This window comes from Mytilus trossulus, chromosome 2 (genome assembly GCF_036588685.1).
Source record: "Mytilus trossulus isolate FHL-02 chromosome 2, PNRI_Mtr1.1.1.hap1, whole genome shotgun sequence".
NCBI lineage: Eukaryota > Metazoa > Mollusca > Bivalvia > Mytilida > Mytilidae > Mytilus > Mytilus trossulus.
Window position 1 is genome coordinate 31,858,724 of NC_086374.1, and position 19,293 is coordinate 31,878,016.

Here is a 19,293-nt window from a genome sequence, read left to right on the forward strand (position 1 = left end):
ACTAAAACACATACAACAGCCAATCTGACTTCTGCAGTGAACACACATAACAGCCGACCTAACTACTTCACTTATCATACATAACAGCCGACCTGACTACTATACTAAAACACATACAACAGCCAATCTGACTACTGCACTGAACTTACACAACATCCGACCTGCCTCCTACACTAAACACACACAACAGCCGCCAATCTGACTACTTCACTGACAACACATAACAGCCGACCTAACTACTTCACTTATCATACATAACAGCCGACCTGACTACTATACTAAAACACATACAACAGCCAATCTGACTACTGCACTGAACTTACACAACAGACGACCTGCCTCCTACACTAAACACACACAACAGCCGCCAATCTGACTACTTCACTGAACACACATAACAGCCGACCTAACTACTTCACTTATCATACATAACAGCCGACCTGACTACTATACTAAAACACATACAACAGCCAATCTGACTACTGCACTGAACTTAGACAACAGCCGACCTGCCTCCTACACTAAACACACACAACAGCCGCCAATCTGACTACTGCACTGAACACACACAACAACCGACCTGACTACTTCACTTATCATAAAAAAACAGCCGACCTGACTACTTTACTAAAACACATACAACATCCAATCTGACTACTGCAATTAACACGCACAGTAGCCAACCTGACTTATTATCTAAATCTCAAAAATAAACGGCATGATTACTCCACTGAACATACACAACAGTCAACCAAACTACTGCACTGAATATAATTAATTGCCGACCTGACTACTTCACTGAACATTCACAACAGCCGATCTAACTACTGCACTGAACATACACATTAGCCGATCTTACTACTGCACTGAACATACACAAGCTCTGGCCTCACTACCTTACTGAACATACACAACAGCCGGACTGACAACTATACTGAACATACATAACAGCCGACCTAACTACTGCACTGAACATACACAACAGCCGATGTAACTACTGCATTGAACATACACAGCAGCCAAACTGACTACTACAATTAACACACACAACAGCGGAACTGACTTCTGCGCTGAACATACATAACGGCCGACCTCACTACTTTACTGAATATAAACAACAGCCGACCTGACTACTGCACTGAACATACACAACAGCCGACCTGACTACTGCACTCAACATATACAACAGCCGATCTAACTACTGCACTGAACATACACAACAGCCGACCTGACTCCTGCACTGAACATACACAACCTCTGGCCTCACTACTTCACTGAACATACACAACAGCCGTCCTGACAACTGCACTGAACATATACAACAGCCGTCCTGACAACTGTACTGAACATACACAACAGCCGATGTAACTACTGCATTGAACATACACAGCAGCCAAACTGACTATTACAATGAACACACACAACAGCCAAACTGACTTCTACGCTGAACATACATAACGGCCGACCTGACTAATACACTGAACATAAATAACAGCCGACCTGACTACTGCACTGAACATAAACAACAACCGTTCTGACTATTGCACTGAACATAAACAACAGCCGATGCAAATGAACACTACTCCAAAAATAACTATACAGTCGAAAGTCCAGATTACAGAATATAAATGGCATATAAGTATATAGTTGCTGATGTTACATCATGTATTTATTGGATGTATATCGTTTTAATAACATAAACCTCACAAGGAATAACAAAGCGGGATATTTAGTTCGAATCAAGATTAAGTCCGGGGAAGAATGGTAATCTAAGATGTTCACCACCGAGAAAAGGAATGCGCAATTGGTCAAATTTGTTCTTAAAACAGCTTGGTTTCAACACGGTAATAGTTCCTTGGTTGTGATGGCCGACCCAGATATTGTTTTCAGTATCAACGCATACAGCACTGCTATCCGATAAACTGTCACCATCTTCACCACGAACAATACCTATAAATTTACCATACGGATTGAGTATGTGTAAACATTCTTTGTGGGGATCGGCAACAAGGAAATATCCGTCGGCAGTTGAACACACGGACAAAGGAAGGAAGTTTTCTGAAAACAATGTAAAAGGTAACTTCCATCCTTTAAAAAATCCTCGGACTTTTCCATCATAATCTATAATAGTTACTTTGTTCAGGTGAGTGTCACACACAGCGATTGTTTCGGTTCTATTATTAGATGCAATTTCTGTTGGAAAATTAAAGATAGGTTCCATTATATCTTGTTTAATTTCTTTCACTAACGTGCCTTGTCTATTGTAAATGTTTAGGACACCAGGACTAGTCTTGGATAATTCGCAATCATTTTTTTTACATTTGGCAGTACACAGATGTGTTGGTCCACTCACTGCAATATTCCCATTCTGCAGTTCAGTCATACCAATTGGATGAAAAGTTGGTGTTTTCACAAAATAGAACTTTTTTGAGTCAGGTGGATTGTCACCATAGCAAATGACTGCTTTCAGTGAGAAATGTGAAATTAACAGTAATCCATCCATCGTCTCAAGCACTGTCGCTGCATCTCCATGCAACAGAATTCTATCGACTATCTTTCCATGCTTATCATACTTCACAAGAAATTCATTTTCGTTTAATTTTACATAAGCACCCCCAGTTCTCGATACGGCAATAGAACGAACGGATTTCCGTATATCATCAATGGGAAGAAATTCTCCGACAAACATAGAAATTAGTTGACATGAAATTTCTGTCTTCATATTTTGATGCATGAGAGACCAATGTAAATGAGGAGGAAGAGTGGCGAGACTATCTTTCTCACTGTCGTCGTCACCTGGCTTCTCGGACTTTTTATCATGGAAATGAAGACGGTCACATTTTTTGCAAATAAGTGTGCTACATAAATAACAATTCTTGTAAACGGGTAGTTCTTGGCATTCCTCACATATTTTTGGAGTTTTTTCGACTGGAACAAAGTAATTTGTTGGGAAGTCTGTAAATCCTTTGTCTGGTACAAAGCAAGGCTCCCTGCATAGCGGACATATTAAGTTTGACTTGTCTTTTAGGCCCCCTAGAAACTCGTGAAGACATGAAATGCAGAAAGAATGTTTACATGGTAACATTTTGGGAAATTTAAAAGTATCCCAGCAGACAGAACAAACATTTTCGTCACCCATTTTTGCCACAACCTGTAAAGAAATTAAACCAAGGTTTAACTAAAAAAACATATTTTTTTTTTATTAAAAATCAATCGAAATTGAATCATTACATATTATGAGTCAACAACAAATGGAAGTGTTTAACTACCTTGACTGGCTATACAGCCCTCGCACGGTCTGTATTATGAGTCATTAATGTGTATGGACAATTATTAGATTGTACAAACTTACACATAGCTTGGTATGTATCAACCTGAATGTTCGGTGTAGTGACTGTTTATTTTCAGAAAGAAAGCTAAATTGATCTATAACTTGTCATGGTATAAACTTTATAACAAATATAAAGTCAATATATTCAAGCATTTCAAAAAAATGTGTGGAAAACGGATAATTTGAGTGAATTTTTTAAGTCCAAGGACCATAACTATGCACAGAATCATCAGACCGGAATATAATTCGTACTATAGATCTGTAACTTGACAGACAGACAGACAGACAGACAGACTGCAAACCTAAAGTCATATAACAGTATATATATATATTAAACAACTCCATAAACCACAACAAAAACACATTTTGATATACAAATATGGCTTTATTAATATAAGGCCATGTTCCTTTGCCGGTTAATATTTCCATGGATAAATTAAAATGACAAAATATCGGTATATCTACGGTCTAAAAGCATGTAGCTGAGTTTTGAAATAGTTTTTTCCATAGTATAAAAACATTGCAATTCTTTTATTCTGAATTTTGTTTTAATTAAAATTATCTGCATTGAATTAAGCTATTGGATTTTGTGATTTATTTAATTAACTTTTCTTCAACTAGTCATGAATTTGAACGAATATCGTAATTACATGATTTACATGTTTAGTGGTTAAAATACGTTATTGAAATGCTATAATGCTATAACAACGCCTAGGACATTTTGTTTATATAGGCATAGGTAACTGGTTGATAACATATTTTTTTAATGTTCGCATCCCAATGTTGGAGACTAAGGCTGACTATTAGAGACAAAACTACTTGGAAGTTCTTAGGACTGTATGATATTACAAATTCTGCAGCTTCTTTCTTACTGCAAGCACTGCAAGCGACCCCAAGAAAAAAAGAATAGACCTGATATCGAAATGTCATTGTCCCTATATTGTGACAATTCTACAGATGAAAAGTGTACACTGCTACATGCATAGACCCCTGAATAGCATGCTACATTGTGCATGACCCGCCCAAATTGAAAGTGAAAGCAACTGAAGAGGTTTCAGACGTTTCATGATTGCGTTTTACTATATATGTGTCACGGTGGTGAAGGGAATGCATAAAGCACAATTCTACTGATAGAAAATATAATTTGACACAAAAAGGTTGTGAAGACAGAGGTAAAATAAAAATGAAACCATTTCATACCTTATTTTGCGCTGAAATCCTGTTAGGAGGAAGTAAAATAATTCTAAATATAAAAATATGACATACATGTAATATCATTTATAAATGCTATAATATCATTGATATCATTGTTTTAAACAGACAGTTTTAAGTTATCATAATGTAAATTCGTAGTTTTAACATTTGTGAGTTACGTTCGAAAGAAACTAGTTTACATAATGTACAAATAAGAATGGTTATAAATTAATGACGGGGTTATCTAACTTGGGAATTCCCACCTGGTGCATGCACAATAGTTTCACTTTCAGTTTCGAAACATACCCTAACTGCATTTTCCCCAAATAGTTTTCATAGGCACTTGTATCTGAATTTCTTTATGTAAATTTTTATTAGGGACAATTAAAATCAGTTCTGTCGGATTCAAAGAATTTTAGCATGATTATTCGTTAAAGAAAACTGATTGTGACTTCAATTTCAGATATTTTGAACCCGAAGAAGAGACATATAAGTTACAATTATTACTTATCTATGACATGACATTCTCCTATTTTAACAAAAAGTTATTGATTTTCAGTTCATTGACGAAAATTCGACATACCCTGTGTTTATTTTGAATATTTTGAACCAGTAAAGCTCAAAAGTGCCAGAATACTTTTTTCCGTCTCAACATTTGGTTGAGATTAGATGGTTTACCAGGCGTGATGTCATAATATTAAGCTGTTCCCGGTGGGACAAATATTCTATACCATTTATTCCGTTAGGAACCTCAGAGTATATACTGTAATATTATTCCGTTTGGAAATATTGTTATGAAGGAACTTATATTTCGTGACACCTGGCTGCACCAACATGCCAACTAAAACCTAAAATTACACCCGGAAAGTACGTAACTTTTCCGATAACCTTGAGAAAGTCATGTTTTTCTAATCACAGCTAATGTCATGGTCTAAAATTCTGCTACATCAACTGCATGTTAAAACAGTATAATACATCAACTATTTAACATGCTTGTTAGTTTAAATAAACTCATCGTAGATATCAGGACTAAATTTAGTTTATACGCCAAACGCGCGTTTCGTCTACAAAAGACTCATCAGTGATGCTCGAATCTCGAATTAAAGTAAAGCATGTTAGAAAAATGAGGAAATCAAGGCTCCGATAATGAATCTGATGTCTTTGTTCAAGGTCAAGTCCAATCATCTTGTAAAATACCCCACAACACAATACAACAACAATGCAGCACACCTAACAACAACAACAGGTCATCACACCTAACAACGACAACAGGTCAGCACACATAACAACAACAACAGTTCATCACACCTTATAAAAACAACAGTACATCACACCTTACAACAACAACAGTACAGCACACATAACAACACAAACAACAAGAGTGAAACACACTTTACAATTACAAAAGAGCAAGACATCTAACAACAACAGAGCAGCACACCTTACAATAACAACAGGTCGGCAGCACACATAACAGCAACAACAGTGCAATACAACTAACAACATCAACAACAACAACAGTGCAATACAACTAACAACATCAACAACAACAACAGTGCAATACAACTAACAACATCAACAACAAGAGCGCAGCACACATTAAAACAACAAAAATAATAGTGCAGCATACCTTACATGAAAAACAATAAAGCAACACATCTTACAACATAAACATTGCAGCACACCTCACAACATAAACATTGCAGCATACTTAACAACAAAAAAACTGCAGCATACTTTACAACAAAAAAACTGCAGCACACTTTACAACACAGTGCAAAACATCGTACAACACACCTATCAACAATTACAGTTTAGCACAGCTTACAACATCAGCAGAACAGCACACCTAACAACACTAAGAGTGCAGCATACCTTACAATAACAACAGTGCAGCATACCTTACAAAAATTACATTGTAGCATACCTTACAAAAAGAGGGACGAAAGATATCAGAGGAACAGTCAATCTCATAAATCGAAAATAACAGACTAAATAAACTAATGTTCAACGCCATGGCTGAAATTGAAAAAGACAAACACACAAGAAACAATTAAGAAAACTAAAGACTGAGCAACACGAACCCCAACACAAACTCTGGAGGATCTCAAATGCTCCGAAAGGGTGAGCAAATCCTGCTCCACATGTGGCACCCGTCGTGTTGCTCCTGTTATTATCAACCCGGTACAATCTAATCAAAATTAAATTTCCGCACTCGCTCATTTTTTTTTTATGCTAGGACGCCCATGCAGCGACCCAGCATAAAAAAATTAGCGAGTGCGGAGATTTAATTTTAATTAGATTGAACCAGGTAGATAGTCTTATTCGGTAGGTCACATTCATGAAAAGGGAAGGGGACGTAAAAACATATTGGATATCATCTGTGAAACGGTTATTCCATAGCGGTCAACCAACTCGTAATGGTGTCCGTAAAATACGACGGGATGATTTCAACTTCACCATTTGCAACTCTTGGTTTATTAGTTTCCTTGAGCAACCCTCTATCAAGGAAATCATGCTAGGAAATACAAGCGCGTGAATATCGTACCAATTGGGAGATATATACTCTTGTAGTGCAGCATACCTTAAAAGTTACAACACTTACAGTGCAGTAGACCTCACAACAACAACAGTGCAGTACACCTTGCAACACGTACAAATTATACAACTGCAACAACAAAGCAGCACACCTCACAACACCTACAATGCAATACATCATACAACAATAACAGTGGAACTGTGAAGTAGTCTTACTAAAACTTAAAAAGACTCATTACGGAAGATTTCAATTTTGAAAAGCCTATTTTAAAAGATATGTTGTCAACACTGTATTAATATTGTTTTTATCGGTACTGACACACAGTTTATCGGTTCTGACAAAGACTTTCTTGTTATAAGATAAAACTTAACTAGATATGCATCGCTATACGACCTTATACGGTTATAAAAATCATGGTCCTACATCACCGTGTATCAAAATGACCAAAATACTGACAGACTGAAGGACCAAAATAAAAGTAAAATTTATCCCGTTTTCGTTGCGTACAGTTACAGCATCCTTTTGTTATAAAAAACATTGCAGCAAACTCAAAGTTTACAAAAATGACAGTGTATCCTTTATATATCAAGCAATAGAGCAAAACATCCCACTGACTACAGTAGTAGTGTATCACATGACTACAGTAGCAGTGTATCACATGACTACAGTAGCAGTGTATCACATGACTACAGTAGCAGTGTATCACATGACTACAGTAGCAGTGTATCACATGACTACAGTAGAAGTGTATCATATGGCTACAGTAGCAGTGTATCACGTGAATACAACAACAAATGTGTATGAGCTTGACATTAGAAGGTGTCGTCAACTCGAAATATCATCTCCGCTGATTCATTATTGCATTGTTGGGTGTCTGTATGGCGAATATTCTACGTTTTACTAACTTTTATTGACATCGATACGCTATAGATAAGTATGAAGCTTTACATAAAAACTAACCGCATAAAAATTATAATATAGTGATACAGAAATCAAGGCTTCCCGGGAGAAAAAGCGTCACGGGTAAACTTCTGTTCGGGGAAAGTTTCGACGTTTTTTTTTTGGACTGGGAAATATATAATTATATATATACTTTATTCAGCTGCATCAACGATACTTTATCGCATAGTGCGTCTTGAAAATGCATGGAATATTTGCAACTGGGCGTTAAGCAAGAAACAGTCAATAAATCGTTATCGCAAAATTCAAAGACAAGAATGAAATATATGCCTTTATAAACATTTGAAAGTAAATGACAAAATCCCTTATTTTGGACTATTTTTTGTTGAGTCAGGACATCGCCATCTAGTTCCCGTCAAAATTAAGTTCTGGAAACAATGGTACTCGGAGTTCTTCATCATGAAGGAAAGGAAAGTGTCTTTTGTCGAAAACATTATTCAGACGACTAGGCTTAAGAACAGTGATTGTTCCTTGAGAGTGGTGACCAACCCAAATATTTTGTTCAGAATCGACACATAAAGCGCTGCTCTCCAATAAAAAGTCACCTTCCTCAACACGCATAATGCCTATAAATTTTCCAAGTGGAGTAAGGACATGCAAACATTCTTTATAAATGTCAGCTACGATAAAATTCCCGTCTGCAGTTGTGCATACAGAGAGAGGAAGGAATGGTTCTCCGTTTGTAAATAGAGAGAATGGCATTTTTTCCCAGCCTTTATATAATCCTCTCACTTTTCCGTCGTAATCCAGAACTATAACTTTATTAAGTTTAGTGTCGCATACAGCAATGGTTTCAGCTTTAAAACTTGAAGCCATTTGAGTCGGACACTTAAAAATATACTCCATTGCGTCTTTAGATATTTCTCGCAATAGTGTACCTGTTGTTGTGTAAATGTGCAAAACACCAGTACTATTTTTTGACAAATCACAGTCACCATCTTTACACTTTGCATTGCACAGATGTGTTGGTCCACTGACCACAATGTTTCCATTTTTAAGTTCCGCTAAACCAATCGGATGAAAAGTTTGCGTTCTGGCAAAGACTTGGACGTTCGGTGGACAGTAACAACCAACAACCTTAGCTCCTACATGTGCCAGTAAAATACATCCATTCTTTATTTCCAGTACGGTTAATGCTTTAGCTGGCAACAGAATTCTGTCCATTATTTTACCATGTATGTCGTACTTTAAGAGAAATTCGTTATCATCCAGTATGACATAAACGCCACCATTTCTTGAAAATGCCATAGATCGGACAGTTTTTCTTATTTCTTCTATAGGAAGAAATTCGGCGACAAACAAAGAAATGTGTTTGCATAAAAATTCAGTCTTCATATTTTGATGCATAAGTCGCCATTGTAAATGTGGAGGAAGACTGGTGGTGTCTTCGTCGTCACTGTCGTCACTGCGTGTTCGTTCAGTTACATGTTTAGTATGAGAATGCATTCGTTTACATTTTTTGCATAGAAATATACTGCATAAGAAACAGTTATGGTACACAGGTAGTTTTATGCATTCTTGACACAATTTGGGTGGTTTCTCGACTGGAACAAAGTAATTAGTTGGGAATTCGGTAAATCCCTTGTCTGGTACATAACAAGGTTCTCTGCATAACGGACATATTAAGTTTGACTGATCTTGTAAACCTCCCAGAAATTCGTGAAGACATGATATACAAAATGAATGTTTGCATGGTAGCATTTTGGGAAATTTGAATGTATCATAGCACACAGAACAGACAGTTTCGTTACTCATTATATTGCCATCACCTGCAACCAGAAATATACAACTGTTAACATAGGAATAACAAGAATGTGTCCATAGTACACGCATGCCCCATCCGCACTAAAATTTTCTATGTTCAGTGGACCGTGAAAATAAGGTAAAATCTCTAATTTTGAAATAAAATTAGAACGATTATATCATAGGGAACATGTGTACTTAGTTCCAAGTTGATTGGACTTCGACTTCATCAAAAACTACCTTTGCTACAAACTTTAACCTGAAGCGGGAAGGACGGGCGGACGTATGGCGAACGTACGGACGCACAGACCAGAAAACATTATATATGCCCATAAATAGGCCTTAAAACGTTTTAACGGAAATGTGATCCATATTCCTAAAACGGACACTTCTTTAGCATCACGCTTCGACATCATCCATAAAATAATAACAGATAAAAATAAACAAAAGAACCCCGATCTTTTTAGGATGAAATTGGGCCCTGTAGTTTTGCATCGGTAAAAGTAGATGTTTTTCTTATGCTCATCTTCAAACGTATGTTTATTGCAGTAATAAGATAAAATATTTGAAGTTCTCAGTATTTAAATGAAACATTGTGAAAGATGCACCATTATATATATGATTTAAACTATTTACATTTGTTTGTTCAATTCTAATATAAAACGTAGTTATATTTTTTGACTTATGTTTTGTTTCAAAAAGTTTAAATGTTCAATTATAATATCAAACTTTTTTATTACCCTCAAATTTAAAACTAATATTTTTTTTTTTAAATTCATTTTTTTTAATGAAAGTTGTTTGTTAAATTTGATACAATATTTCATTTTTTCATTTGCTATTTTCTTTTACGCCAATTCTTAGAACAGCGGTTAGGACATCCTAGCTAAGATAATCCTAAGTTAGCCTCAATGTCCATGCATGTCGGTCCTAATGTTATCATAATTTCGGTCCTCAGAATATCTAATAGGACCGATCTTAGAACATGCAGTCTTGATAAATAGGCCCCAGTTGTCATAATGTTATTATGTAACACATGATATTTTTTATTTAAATGAATAAATGTCATTTATTTACTCGCATTTATATTTTAGGCATTAAGCTTAATACCTGCACACACATGTCAGGATTTAAGCTTAAATCCTAGGATTTAAGACTAATGCCTAACATCATTTAGGCAATAGACTTACTGCCTAGGCGTTAGCTTATTGCCTAGGATTTAGGCTTAATGACTAATTTTACTTATTGCCGCTAACATATTATACATAATTTCACTCCTGCCAATAATACAGGTGAAATTGATAGGTTTAGCTAGCTATGAAACAAGGTTTAACCTACCTTTTCTACATCAGGACTATGACAGTTTTTGTCCATTTGTTAGAGCTTTTGATTTTTAATTTGCCATTTTATAAAGGACTTTCCGTTTTGAATATTCCTGGAATTGAGTATTTTTGTTATTTTACTTTTTTCTATTAAAAGCACATAAACTCGATAAAACATACTTAAATTTATCTTAATATCATTAACACTCCATTTTCAAATTCGTAGATTTTTCTTCAGTTTAATGTACTTTCTATACGAATGTTCACCTATATTTTGAAAGATTTCAGTCAGTAAAATTTTAGAGAAAAAGAGAAAGGACCTAAATATGCATTATTTGTTTTTATCGATTTACAGTTATAGTCCAACGGGTCGAAGTTGCATGCAAAAGGACAAGGTACAATAAGGCCCTCTAATTTCCTCTTTTTTCAAATTCTGTTTTAGAAAGCTATTTATCACGTAAAGATATTCCATTAAGTTTGAAGTTTGTTTAGCTGAACTTCAAAACCATTAATTTCAGAAAATGAGTGAGGTTAGGGTGGTTAAAGGGCACCAAAAACGCCAAAAGAAGGAAAAATTGCGATATTTGCTCATTTTTTTCTTAAAATTTGATAAGGTGCGCTTACGTGACCCGGAGATAATTACGTCGATTTAGACAGCAAAAACTGTGCTAATGACATTCGAATAAAAAATATCCTGGGTCACGTTGTCGCAGGCACTTAAAATCTTAAAAAATGTTGTACAAACCACCTGAAAAGTGAAAAATAATTAAAATATTTGAATGATAACAGAAAGTTTCCCCCCTAAGTTGCTAAAACTAGTGGTTTCGAAGTTCATCATAACAAACTTCAAGCATTAGGGAATATTTTAACATAATAAGTAGCTTTCAAAAACAGAATTTGAAAAAATGAGAAAATAGGGGAGGCAAAAAACAGGCCTTATCGTACCTTGTCCTTTTACCCACATCTGCCGGCTCTTGATTTTGGTTACGACGGCCGCAAAAACAAAAATGAAACCATTAAAAATGTGATGTACATGTAGAAGGAAGTAAGTTAAATGTCAAATATAGAAATATGACATCATAGATTCGAAAAAAGAACAATATATATATAGTATATTTTTTCATAATATCCATTCATAAAGTAAGTATCATTAATCAAATTCGAAGTAAATAAATACCTGTATACATTTTTTTATGCGTAAAATAAGATAATAACGGTCAATCTTATCATGGCGGGGGTTATATAACTTGGAATTCCCAGTCAACTTGTTTTGGTTTCGGTTTTAACTTATTTGGTGAGTTTCGTACTACTGCAAGACTAGAGACCCTTTGCCTGTAAATTTGGTTTACCATAGCCCTGGAGTTCGAGTTGCAGTCTTCTCAATTATTTGTTATTCTTATAGAATTCAACAACGGCTACATTTTGACTTTTTTCACAAATGTTACCATAATGACTTTCGCGTGTATGGCCTACATGTATGCTTCCAATTATGACACATGCTCTATTAAGCAATAGTTTGACCCACTGGCTGCAACAATAAGAATTCGTTGACAGGACTACGTGCTCCAGAATGGGATCTTGAATATAGTTACACTGACTCCGGGTTCCACAAGGAGCGCGTGTTATTAACCCGGCCCATCTTTCACAGCTGAGGACAGTACATCTAAGATCATCTAACTGTTGCCAAAGACAAGCACGAAGATATTTCTTTTTAAACAATAGATTACACATACTGTTATGATAAACCATTTTCCCACAAAAATGAGAAATTTAAACAGTTAGAATTCTCGTTCAATTAATATTGGATTATCTATAAGCAGAATGAAGCACTTTAACATGTCGTTAATACATAAATTGTCTTTTCTTTAAGGAATGATGGAAGATCACGACTCTTGTCCAGTTTGCTTTGAGAATTTCATTATGCCAAAACTGTTGCCCTGCAAGCATACCTTTTGTCTTCGTTGTTTGAAGGACTACTGCGATCAACAAAAGACTATTTCAAATGAAAAGTTAACTACCACAGATAAAGATTCGAACAATGCAATAGATAAAGATAAAATCATTTGTCCTCTTTGTCGAAACGTGTGCACTATACCAAACAAAGGATTTCAAGATTTATTTACAAATTACTTTATAAAAATTTCAAAACCGTCTAAGATTTGTGAAATTTGTGTACAAGAAAATATTTCAACATATTGTACAACTTGCTTTAAGTATAAGTGTAAGGTTTGTTTTCGTCAATATGATCATAGAAAAAAGACAAGTGGTAAATCCGAGGTAACAGAGGATGACCGACCTGATCCTCGTCTTCCCTTTCATCTAATGTTCATTGATGGAATCAGAACTGAATATATTTGTGAACTGACGAAAACCTTTCAGTTAGATGTTCCACCCAACGATGAAGGAAAGCGTATGGTATATTCTGTCATTGCCTCAAGGAAAGGAGGGGCATATGTTCTCCCTCAGACAGTTCCCTTTGTTTTGAAGTTTGGAGCAAATACGGATTTACTAGCAAAAATAAGGACACCTGAAACTTGCACATGTATAATCGAACTTCAGAATGGAGACCTGCTTGGAATTTTCATTGGTAGTCGTCTAATACTGCGCTATACTTGTGGTGGTTGGTCGCATTTTGCTACAGCATTGGATTATTTTCCCTTTGGACTCGCCGAGTTGTCTGATAGTAAAATTGTTGTATGTGGTCCGAATGCTATACCTTCAGTTGGTATCAAAGAAGACAAACTATATGGCATTGTTAGAATGTATTCGGCGGATGGTGATGCACTTGGGGAAATTGAGAAAAAAAACAAAGAAAACAGTTTTCTTTCACCTTCTTTGGCTGTGTCTAATAGACGAAGCAAAACATTCGCAATTAGCGACCAGAAAAGATTATGTGTAACTATATACCACGAAAACGGAGACGAATTAACAACTTATAATGGGGGGACATCAATGTTTAACTTACCGCTGAACCTTTTTGGATTTCAATCACAGGGAATTTTTCAGCCAATCGAAATGTGTTGTAGTCAAGCCGGGAACTTCTTCATATCTTGTACAGACGGTACATTGCACGTGTTGAATCCATATGGTAAAATCAAGGGTGTCGCCTTAGCCAACTGTGCCGACGGATTTGGGACACTGACGGATGTCGCCGTTGACATAGATGGAAACATTTGGTGTAGTAATTCTGAATTAGGAACAATTAAATTATTTCGATTAGTGAGATATAAAAACCATTTAAAAACAGGCTCTATATTGCCATGATTATTGGGTCTTCTTTATGGAATTACACTTTGATGTGTATTTTATGTACACAAAGCACTTTTGAGGAAATAAGTTTGTACTTTTCACGAGACATCCAACATATTGTATTATTAAGCGATTTTTAACTTAGTCTTCAAGTTTTAACCATTTCAAAATGTGTCTTTTATTTATACCAACAATATTCAGATGCAATACAAAAAAATGTGTTTCTTTTCTTTTTGTAGGCATATAAAAACGCCAAATTCATAAACTTGTTAGTGAACGAGAAACTATCGTTTGGCATGTACTTACATTTACAAACAATATATTTATGAATATGTGCCTGGCTTTTGACCTTAATGCATTCCAAATAAATACATGCCACTAGTTCATACCAATTTTTATATGGATTGCTTCTTTTAGTTATTCGAGCAGCTAGCAGTTGATGACAGTCCACATAGATACACCACTCTGATGTTTAAACTTTTCATCGTTGCAGTAAATCAACAATGATAGATTTTAACCGGTTTTGAAATTGTCATTGTATTAGGATATCTGAAGGCCGACATTTGGTACGTATTTTTTATTGAATGGTCCAAAAAGCCTTGTCATACGGTATACCTTTTTTATACGATCTCGACTTGATTGACAAACCAGGTTCACAAAACTTTGAATACTAATATTTGTAAACCATATGCACATTGTCACAGATTCGACTTATATATATTTTAATCCAATGTTTGAACAGATTATATTATACTTCTATGCAGTATTTGATAGAAGTAGTATATGCAGTATTTGTTTTGTTGTTTAGCGCAAACGTTCAGCATTATTGTGTTAATTTGTGCCAGTCAGTTTAATGGCAAATGAAGCTGGAGTACCAGGAGAGAACCACATTCCAATTCATTTAGAATTGTAGTAGATTCTAGACAATAGTGTTGACATGCTAGTGATAACGTTGAATTATAGGACCACTTGGCCACCGAGATCGAAATGTCGATGTGAGGTCAAGGTCACAATACCAAATGCATATTTCTAGGGCATGAACTCCATATAGGGTGTGCATAATTTACTGCAATATATGAATGGAGATAGAACTTGCAATCTTGATTTTTATTTGTTTCAATTTACAATTCTTACTTTAGCTTCTGGTTTCAAACTAAAGTAAAGATAAATATTGCAGGGGGGACAACTCCCCTTCATGTGAACAAATTCATCCCTTTAATTAGGGTATAAACAGCCTCCCATTTTTAACAAGTTATTTTTGTTTTTTTTCAATCGCTTATATTTCTGACAGATCAGCAAAGCCCAAAACTTAAGATGAAACATGAACACTTGAAAATGGCAAGGCCATTATACTTAAAAAATAAAGTTCAATAACTTCTCAATGGCATATTAAAATTCTATTAAAATCAAAAGAGAGCTTACCTTAATAGATGTAAACAATTCACCAAAGTTTCATGAGAACTGCTGAAAGCATTTTTGAGTTTCCATAACTTGAAAATCCCATAAAACCCTGTAGCTACAAGAACTCGAAGTTGGTGAAAGCATTCTTTATTCATTGTCCGAAAACTTGAAAACCCCCCTTTTTTAATGGATAAAAACCTCATTAATTTGAGAGAAAACTAGAGGCTCTAAAGAGCCTGTGTCGCTCACTTTGGTTTATGTGAATATTAAACAATGGACACAGATGGATTCATGACAAAAATGTGTTTTGGTGATGGTGATGTGTTTGTAGATCTTACTTTACTAAACATTCTTGCTGCTTACAATTATCTCTATCTATAACAGTAGTTTCTGTGGAAAATGTTAGTGAAATCTACAAATTTTATAAAATTTGTTAAAAAATGATTATGAAGGGCAATAACTCTTTAGGGGGTCAATTGACTATTTTGGTCAGGTTGACCTATTTTTAGTTCTTACTTTGTTGTACATTATTGCTGTTTACAGTTTATCTCTATCTATAATAATATTCAAGATAATAACAAACTAGAGGCTCTAAAAAGCCTGCGTCGCTCACCTTGGTCTATGTGAATATTAAACAAAGGAAGCAGATTGAAAATTGACTACAAAGGTCAATAACTCCTAAAGGGATCAACTGACCATTTCGGTCATGTTGACTTATTTGTATATCTTACTTTGCTGAACATTATTGCTGTTTACAGTTTACCTATATCTATAATAATATTCAATATAATAACCAAAAACAGCAAAATTTCCTTAAAATTACAAATTCAGGGACAGCAACCCATAAACAGGTTCTCGACCTGATAAACAATTTTACACCCTGTCAGATTTGCTCTAAATGCTTTGGTTTTTGAGTTATAAGCCAAAAACTGCATTTTACCCCTATGTTCTATTTTTAGCCGTGGTGGCCATCTTGGTTGGATGACCGGGTCACCGGACACATTTTTTAAACTAGATACACCAAAGATGATTGTGGCCAAGTTTGGGTTAATTTGGCCCAGTAGTTTCAGAAGAGAAGATTTTTGTAAAAGATTACTAAGATTTACGAAAAATGGTTAAAAATTGACTACAAAGGACAATAACATCTAAAGGGGAAAACTGACCATTACGATCATGTTGACTTATTTGTAAATACACAAGATTTTGGTTGGAAAAAATGCTCGTTTTTGGCTCCCAATTCCTGTATGAATTGGAAGAAATTTTAACATAATATCTGACACAAAATAAAGGTCAAGATCTTACAAATCTATTGTGCAATTGAAGATTTCTTCTTCAAACTTTTCAAAAATTTGGGTAAAAAAATTGAAAAACGCTACCCCTCCCCCAAAACTTGACATTTCTTTATACATAATTTACAAGTGTAATGGAGGTACATCAGAACTTGCCCAACACTTAAATGTTAAATGTTTTTGAGTCACCTGTCTTACACTGCTTTTAAATTGTCTTAATTGTACAATCGACCAGAAAAACCTAGTTTTTCCCCCTTTTGTTTTGCCCCTAATTCTAACCAATGTTGAGCGATAACCCCCAAAGCCAATACTTACCATCCCTTCATATGGAAACTTGTGGTATAATTTCAAAGAGATTCATACACTTAAACACAAGTTATTGTTTGAAAACTACAAAAATGCTTATTTCTCAACTATTGGGACCATAACCCCAAAATCAATCCCAACCTTCCTTTAGTGGTATTGAACCTTTGGTAAAAAATTATAAGAGATCCATTCAGTAAAACAAAAGTTATTGTCCGGAACCAAACGTGTTTCAGACGACGACTACATGATACAATGCAAACATTTTTTTTGCAGCCATATAAAAATGTCCCTTTTTATGACCCACCTATGATAGAAGAGGGGCATTAGGTTGTCAGGTCTTGTGGGTCTGTTCCTCTCACATCAGGTTTAAAGTTTTCGGTAAAGGTAGTTTTTGATGAAGGTGGTCTAATCAACTTGATATGATCTTTCTGATTTTTATTCCAAAGTAAAGTTTTGACCCCAATTTCTCTGTCTACTGAACATAAAATATGATAGTGCAAAGTTCAGGTTAAAGTTTTTGGTCAAGGTAGTTTTTGATGAAATTGAAGTCTCATCCACTTAAAACTTAGTACACGAGTTTCCTATGAAGTGATTTTTCTAATTTTAATTCCAAATAAAAGTTTAGACCCAAATTTCACGGTCCACTGAAATTGAATATGACAGTGCAAGTGAGGCATCCGTGTACGTGGATTAATTTCGCCTGGTAGTTTCAGAGGAGAAGATTTTTGTACAAGATCATGGAGATTTACAAAAATGGTTAAAAATTGACTATAAAGGGCAATAACTCCTAAAGGGGTCAACTGACCATTTTGGTAATGTTCACTTATTTGTGAATCTTACTTTGCTGAACATTTTTGCTGTTTACAGTTTATCTCTATCCATAATAATATTCAAGACAAGATAATATCCAAAAACAGCAAAATTTCCTTAAAAATACCAATTTAGGGGCAGCAACTCAACAATGGGTTGTCTGATTCATCTGAAAATTTCAGGGCAGATAGATCTTGACCTCATAAACAAATATAACCCATGTCAGATTTGCTCTAAATGCTTTGGTTTTTGAGTTACAAGCCAAAAACTGCATTTTACCCCTATGTTCTATTTTTAGCCATGGCGGCCATGTTTTTTGATGAAATGGGAATTAAAACACAAGCTTTATTCTAGATACCCTAGGAATCAATCAGATGGAGTTTGGTTTGAATTGGTTCAGTAGTTTCAGAGGAGAAGATTTTTGTAAAAGTTAACGCCGAACACCAAGTGATGAGAAAAGCTCACTTGGCCTTTTAGGCCAGGTGAGCTAAAAATGCTTGTTTTAAGCCCATAATTCACCTACGGTTGAGATCCTTATCCCAAAATCAATCCCAACCTTTCTTTTGTGGTATTGCACCCTTTTTAATTTCAAAAAGATCCATTCACATAAACTAAAGTTATTGCTTGGAAACGAAACAAGTCTTCTGATGATGACATCTAGCGGTACATATTTTTTTCATTTGTCAAGGGGTACAACTCTAGAAAGGTCGAAGTGACACCAACAAAATTCAAACTAAATCTTTTGCGGTATTAAGTTTTGTGTACAAGTTAAAAACATTTGGGTTGAGGCAAAGTTTGAGAACAGACGTAATGATCATCCTTTTTGTTTGTAAAGGTAAAAGCGACACCATCAAAAATCAAACGTGATCTGTGTTTTGTGGTCATCAGCATTTTGTTAAAGTTTCACAACATTTAAGTTTTAAGCACTCAAGAACAGAAACCAACTTAGAGATGTACATACATACTTACGAACAAGAGTCGAGGCAAACGGAAATTAGAGAACAAACTGAATATGCAGCATTTTTACCATTTGAAGGGGCACAACTCTAGAGCGACAAAATTGGAGATTTTGATGTAGTGAAAGACCAGGCTAAAACTTTTTGTCTCATCTGCTGCAGGCATCAAAATTATGGCTATGAATTATAGACGCAG

General features: G+C 35.2%; 3 protein-coding genes across 5 annotated transcripts; 1 reads left to right on the forward strand and 2 right to left on the reverse strand.

Moving 5' to 3' along the window:
• Window positions 1-1,651: 1,651 nt before the first annotated feature.
• LOC134707008 (uncharacterized) lies at window positions 1,652-4,599 on the reverse strand. The gene is made up of 2 exons (XM_063566466.1): window positions 4,532-4,599; window positions 1,652-3,151 (listed from the first exon to the last, which is right to left on the reverse strand). The coding sequence occupies exon 2, from the start codon at window positions 3,137-3,139 to the stop codon at window positions 1,730-1,732; it is 1,410 nt and encodes a 469-aa protein (XP_063422536.1). The 5' UTR covers window positions 3,140-3,151; window positions 4,532-4,599; the 3' UTR covers window positions 1,652-1,729.
• LOC134707010 (uncharacterized) lies at window positions 4,359-14,757 on the forward strand. Of its 2 annotated transcripts, none has more exons than XM_063566468.1 (2): window positions 4,359-4,503; window positions 12,957-14,757. In XM_063566468.1, the coding sequence occupies exon 2, from the start codon at window positions 12,959-12,961 to the stop codon at window positions 14,348-14,350; it is 1,392 nt and encodes a 463-aa protein (XP_063422538.1). In that variant the 5' UTR covers window positions 4,359-4,503; window positions 12,957-12,958; the 3' UTR covers window positions 14,351-14,757. The 2 variants fall into 2 exon arrangements, with proteins under 2 accessions (XP_063422538.1, XP_063422537.1); XM_063566467.1 differs by lacking the exon at window positions 4,359-4,503 and adding an exon at window positions 12,320-12,380.
• Window positions 7,980-12,126, reverse strand: LOC134707007 (uncharacterized). Of its 2 annotated transcripts, XM_063566465.1 has the most exons (3): window positions 12,032-12,113; window positions 11,103-11,199; window positions 7,981-9,793 (listed from the first exon to the last, which is right to left on the reverse strand). In XM_063566465.1, the coding sequence occupies exon 3, from the start codon at window positions 9,777-9,779 to the stop codon at window positions 8,370-8,372; it is 1,410 nt and encodes a 469-aa protein (XP_063422535.1). In that variant the 5' UTR covers window positions 9,780-9,793; window positions 11,103-11,199; window positions 12,032-12,113; the 3' UTR covers window positions 7,981-8,369. The 2 variants fall into 2 exon arrangements, with proteins under 2 accessions (XP_063422534.1, XP_063422535.1); XM_063566464.1 differs by lacking the exon at window positions 11,103-11,199 and having other exon boundaries at window positions 7,980-9,793; window positions 12,032-12,126.
• Window positions 14,758-19,293: the final 4,536 nt, after the last annotated feature.

Excerpts from the sequence above, each read along its gene's own strand:
- LOC134707008 (XM_063566466.1), bottom strand. The coding sequence starts at position 3,139 with ATGGGTGACGAAAATGTTTGTTCTGTCTGCTGGGATACTTTTAAATTT.
- LOC134707010 (XM_063566468.1), top strand. The coding sequence starts at position 12,959 with ATGATGGAAGATCACGACTCTTGTCCAGTTTGCTTTGAGAATTTCATT.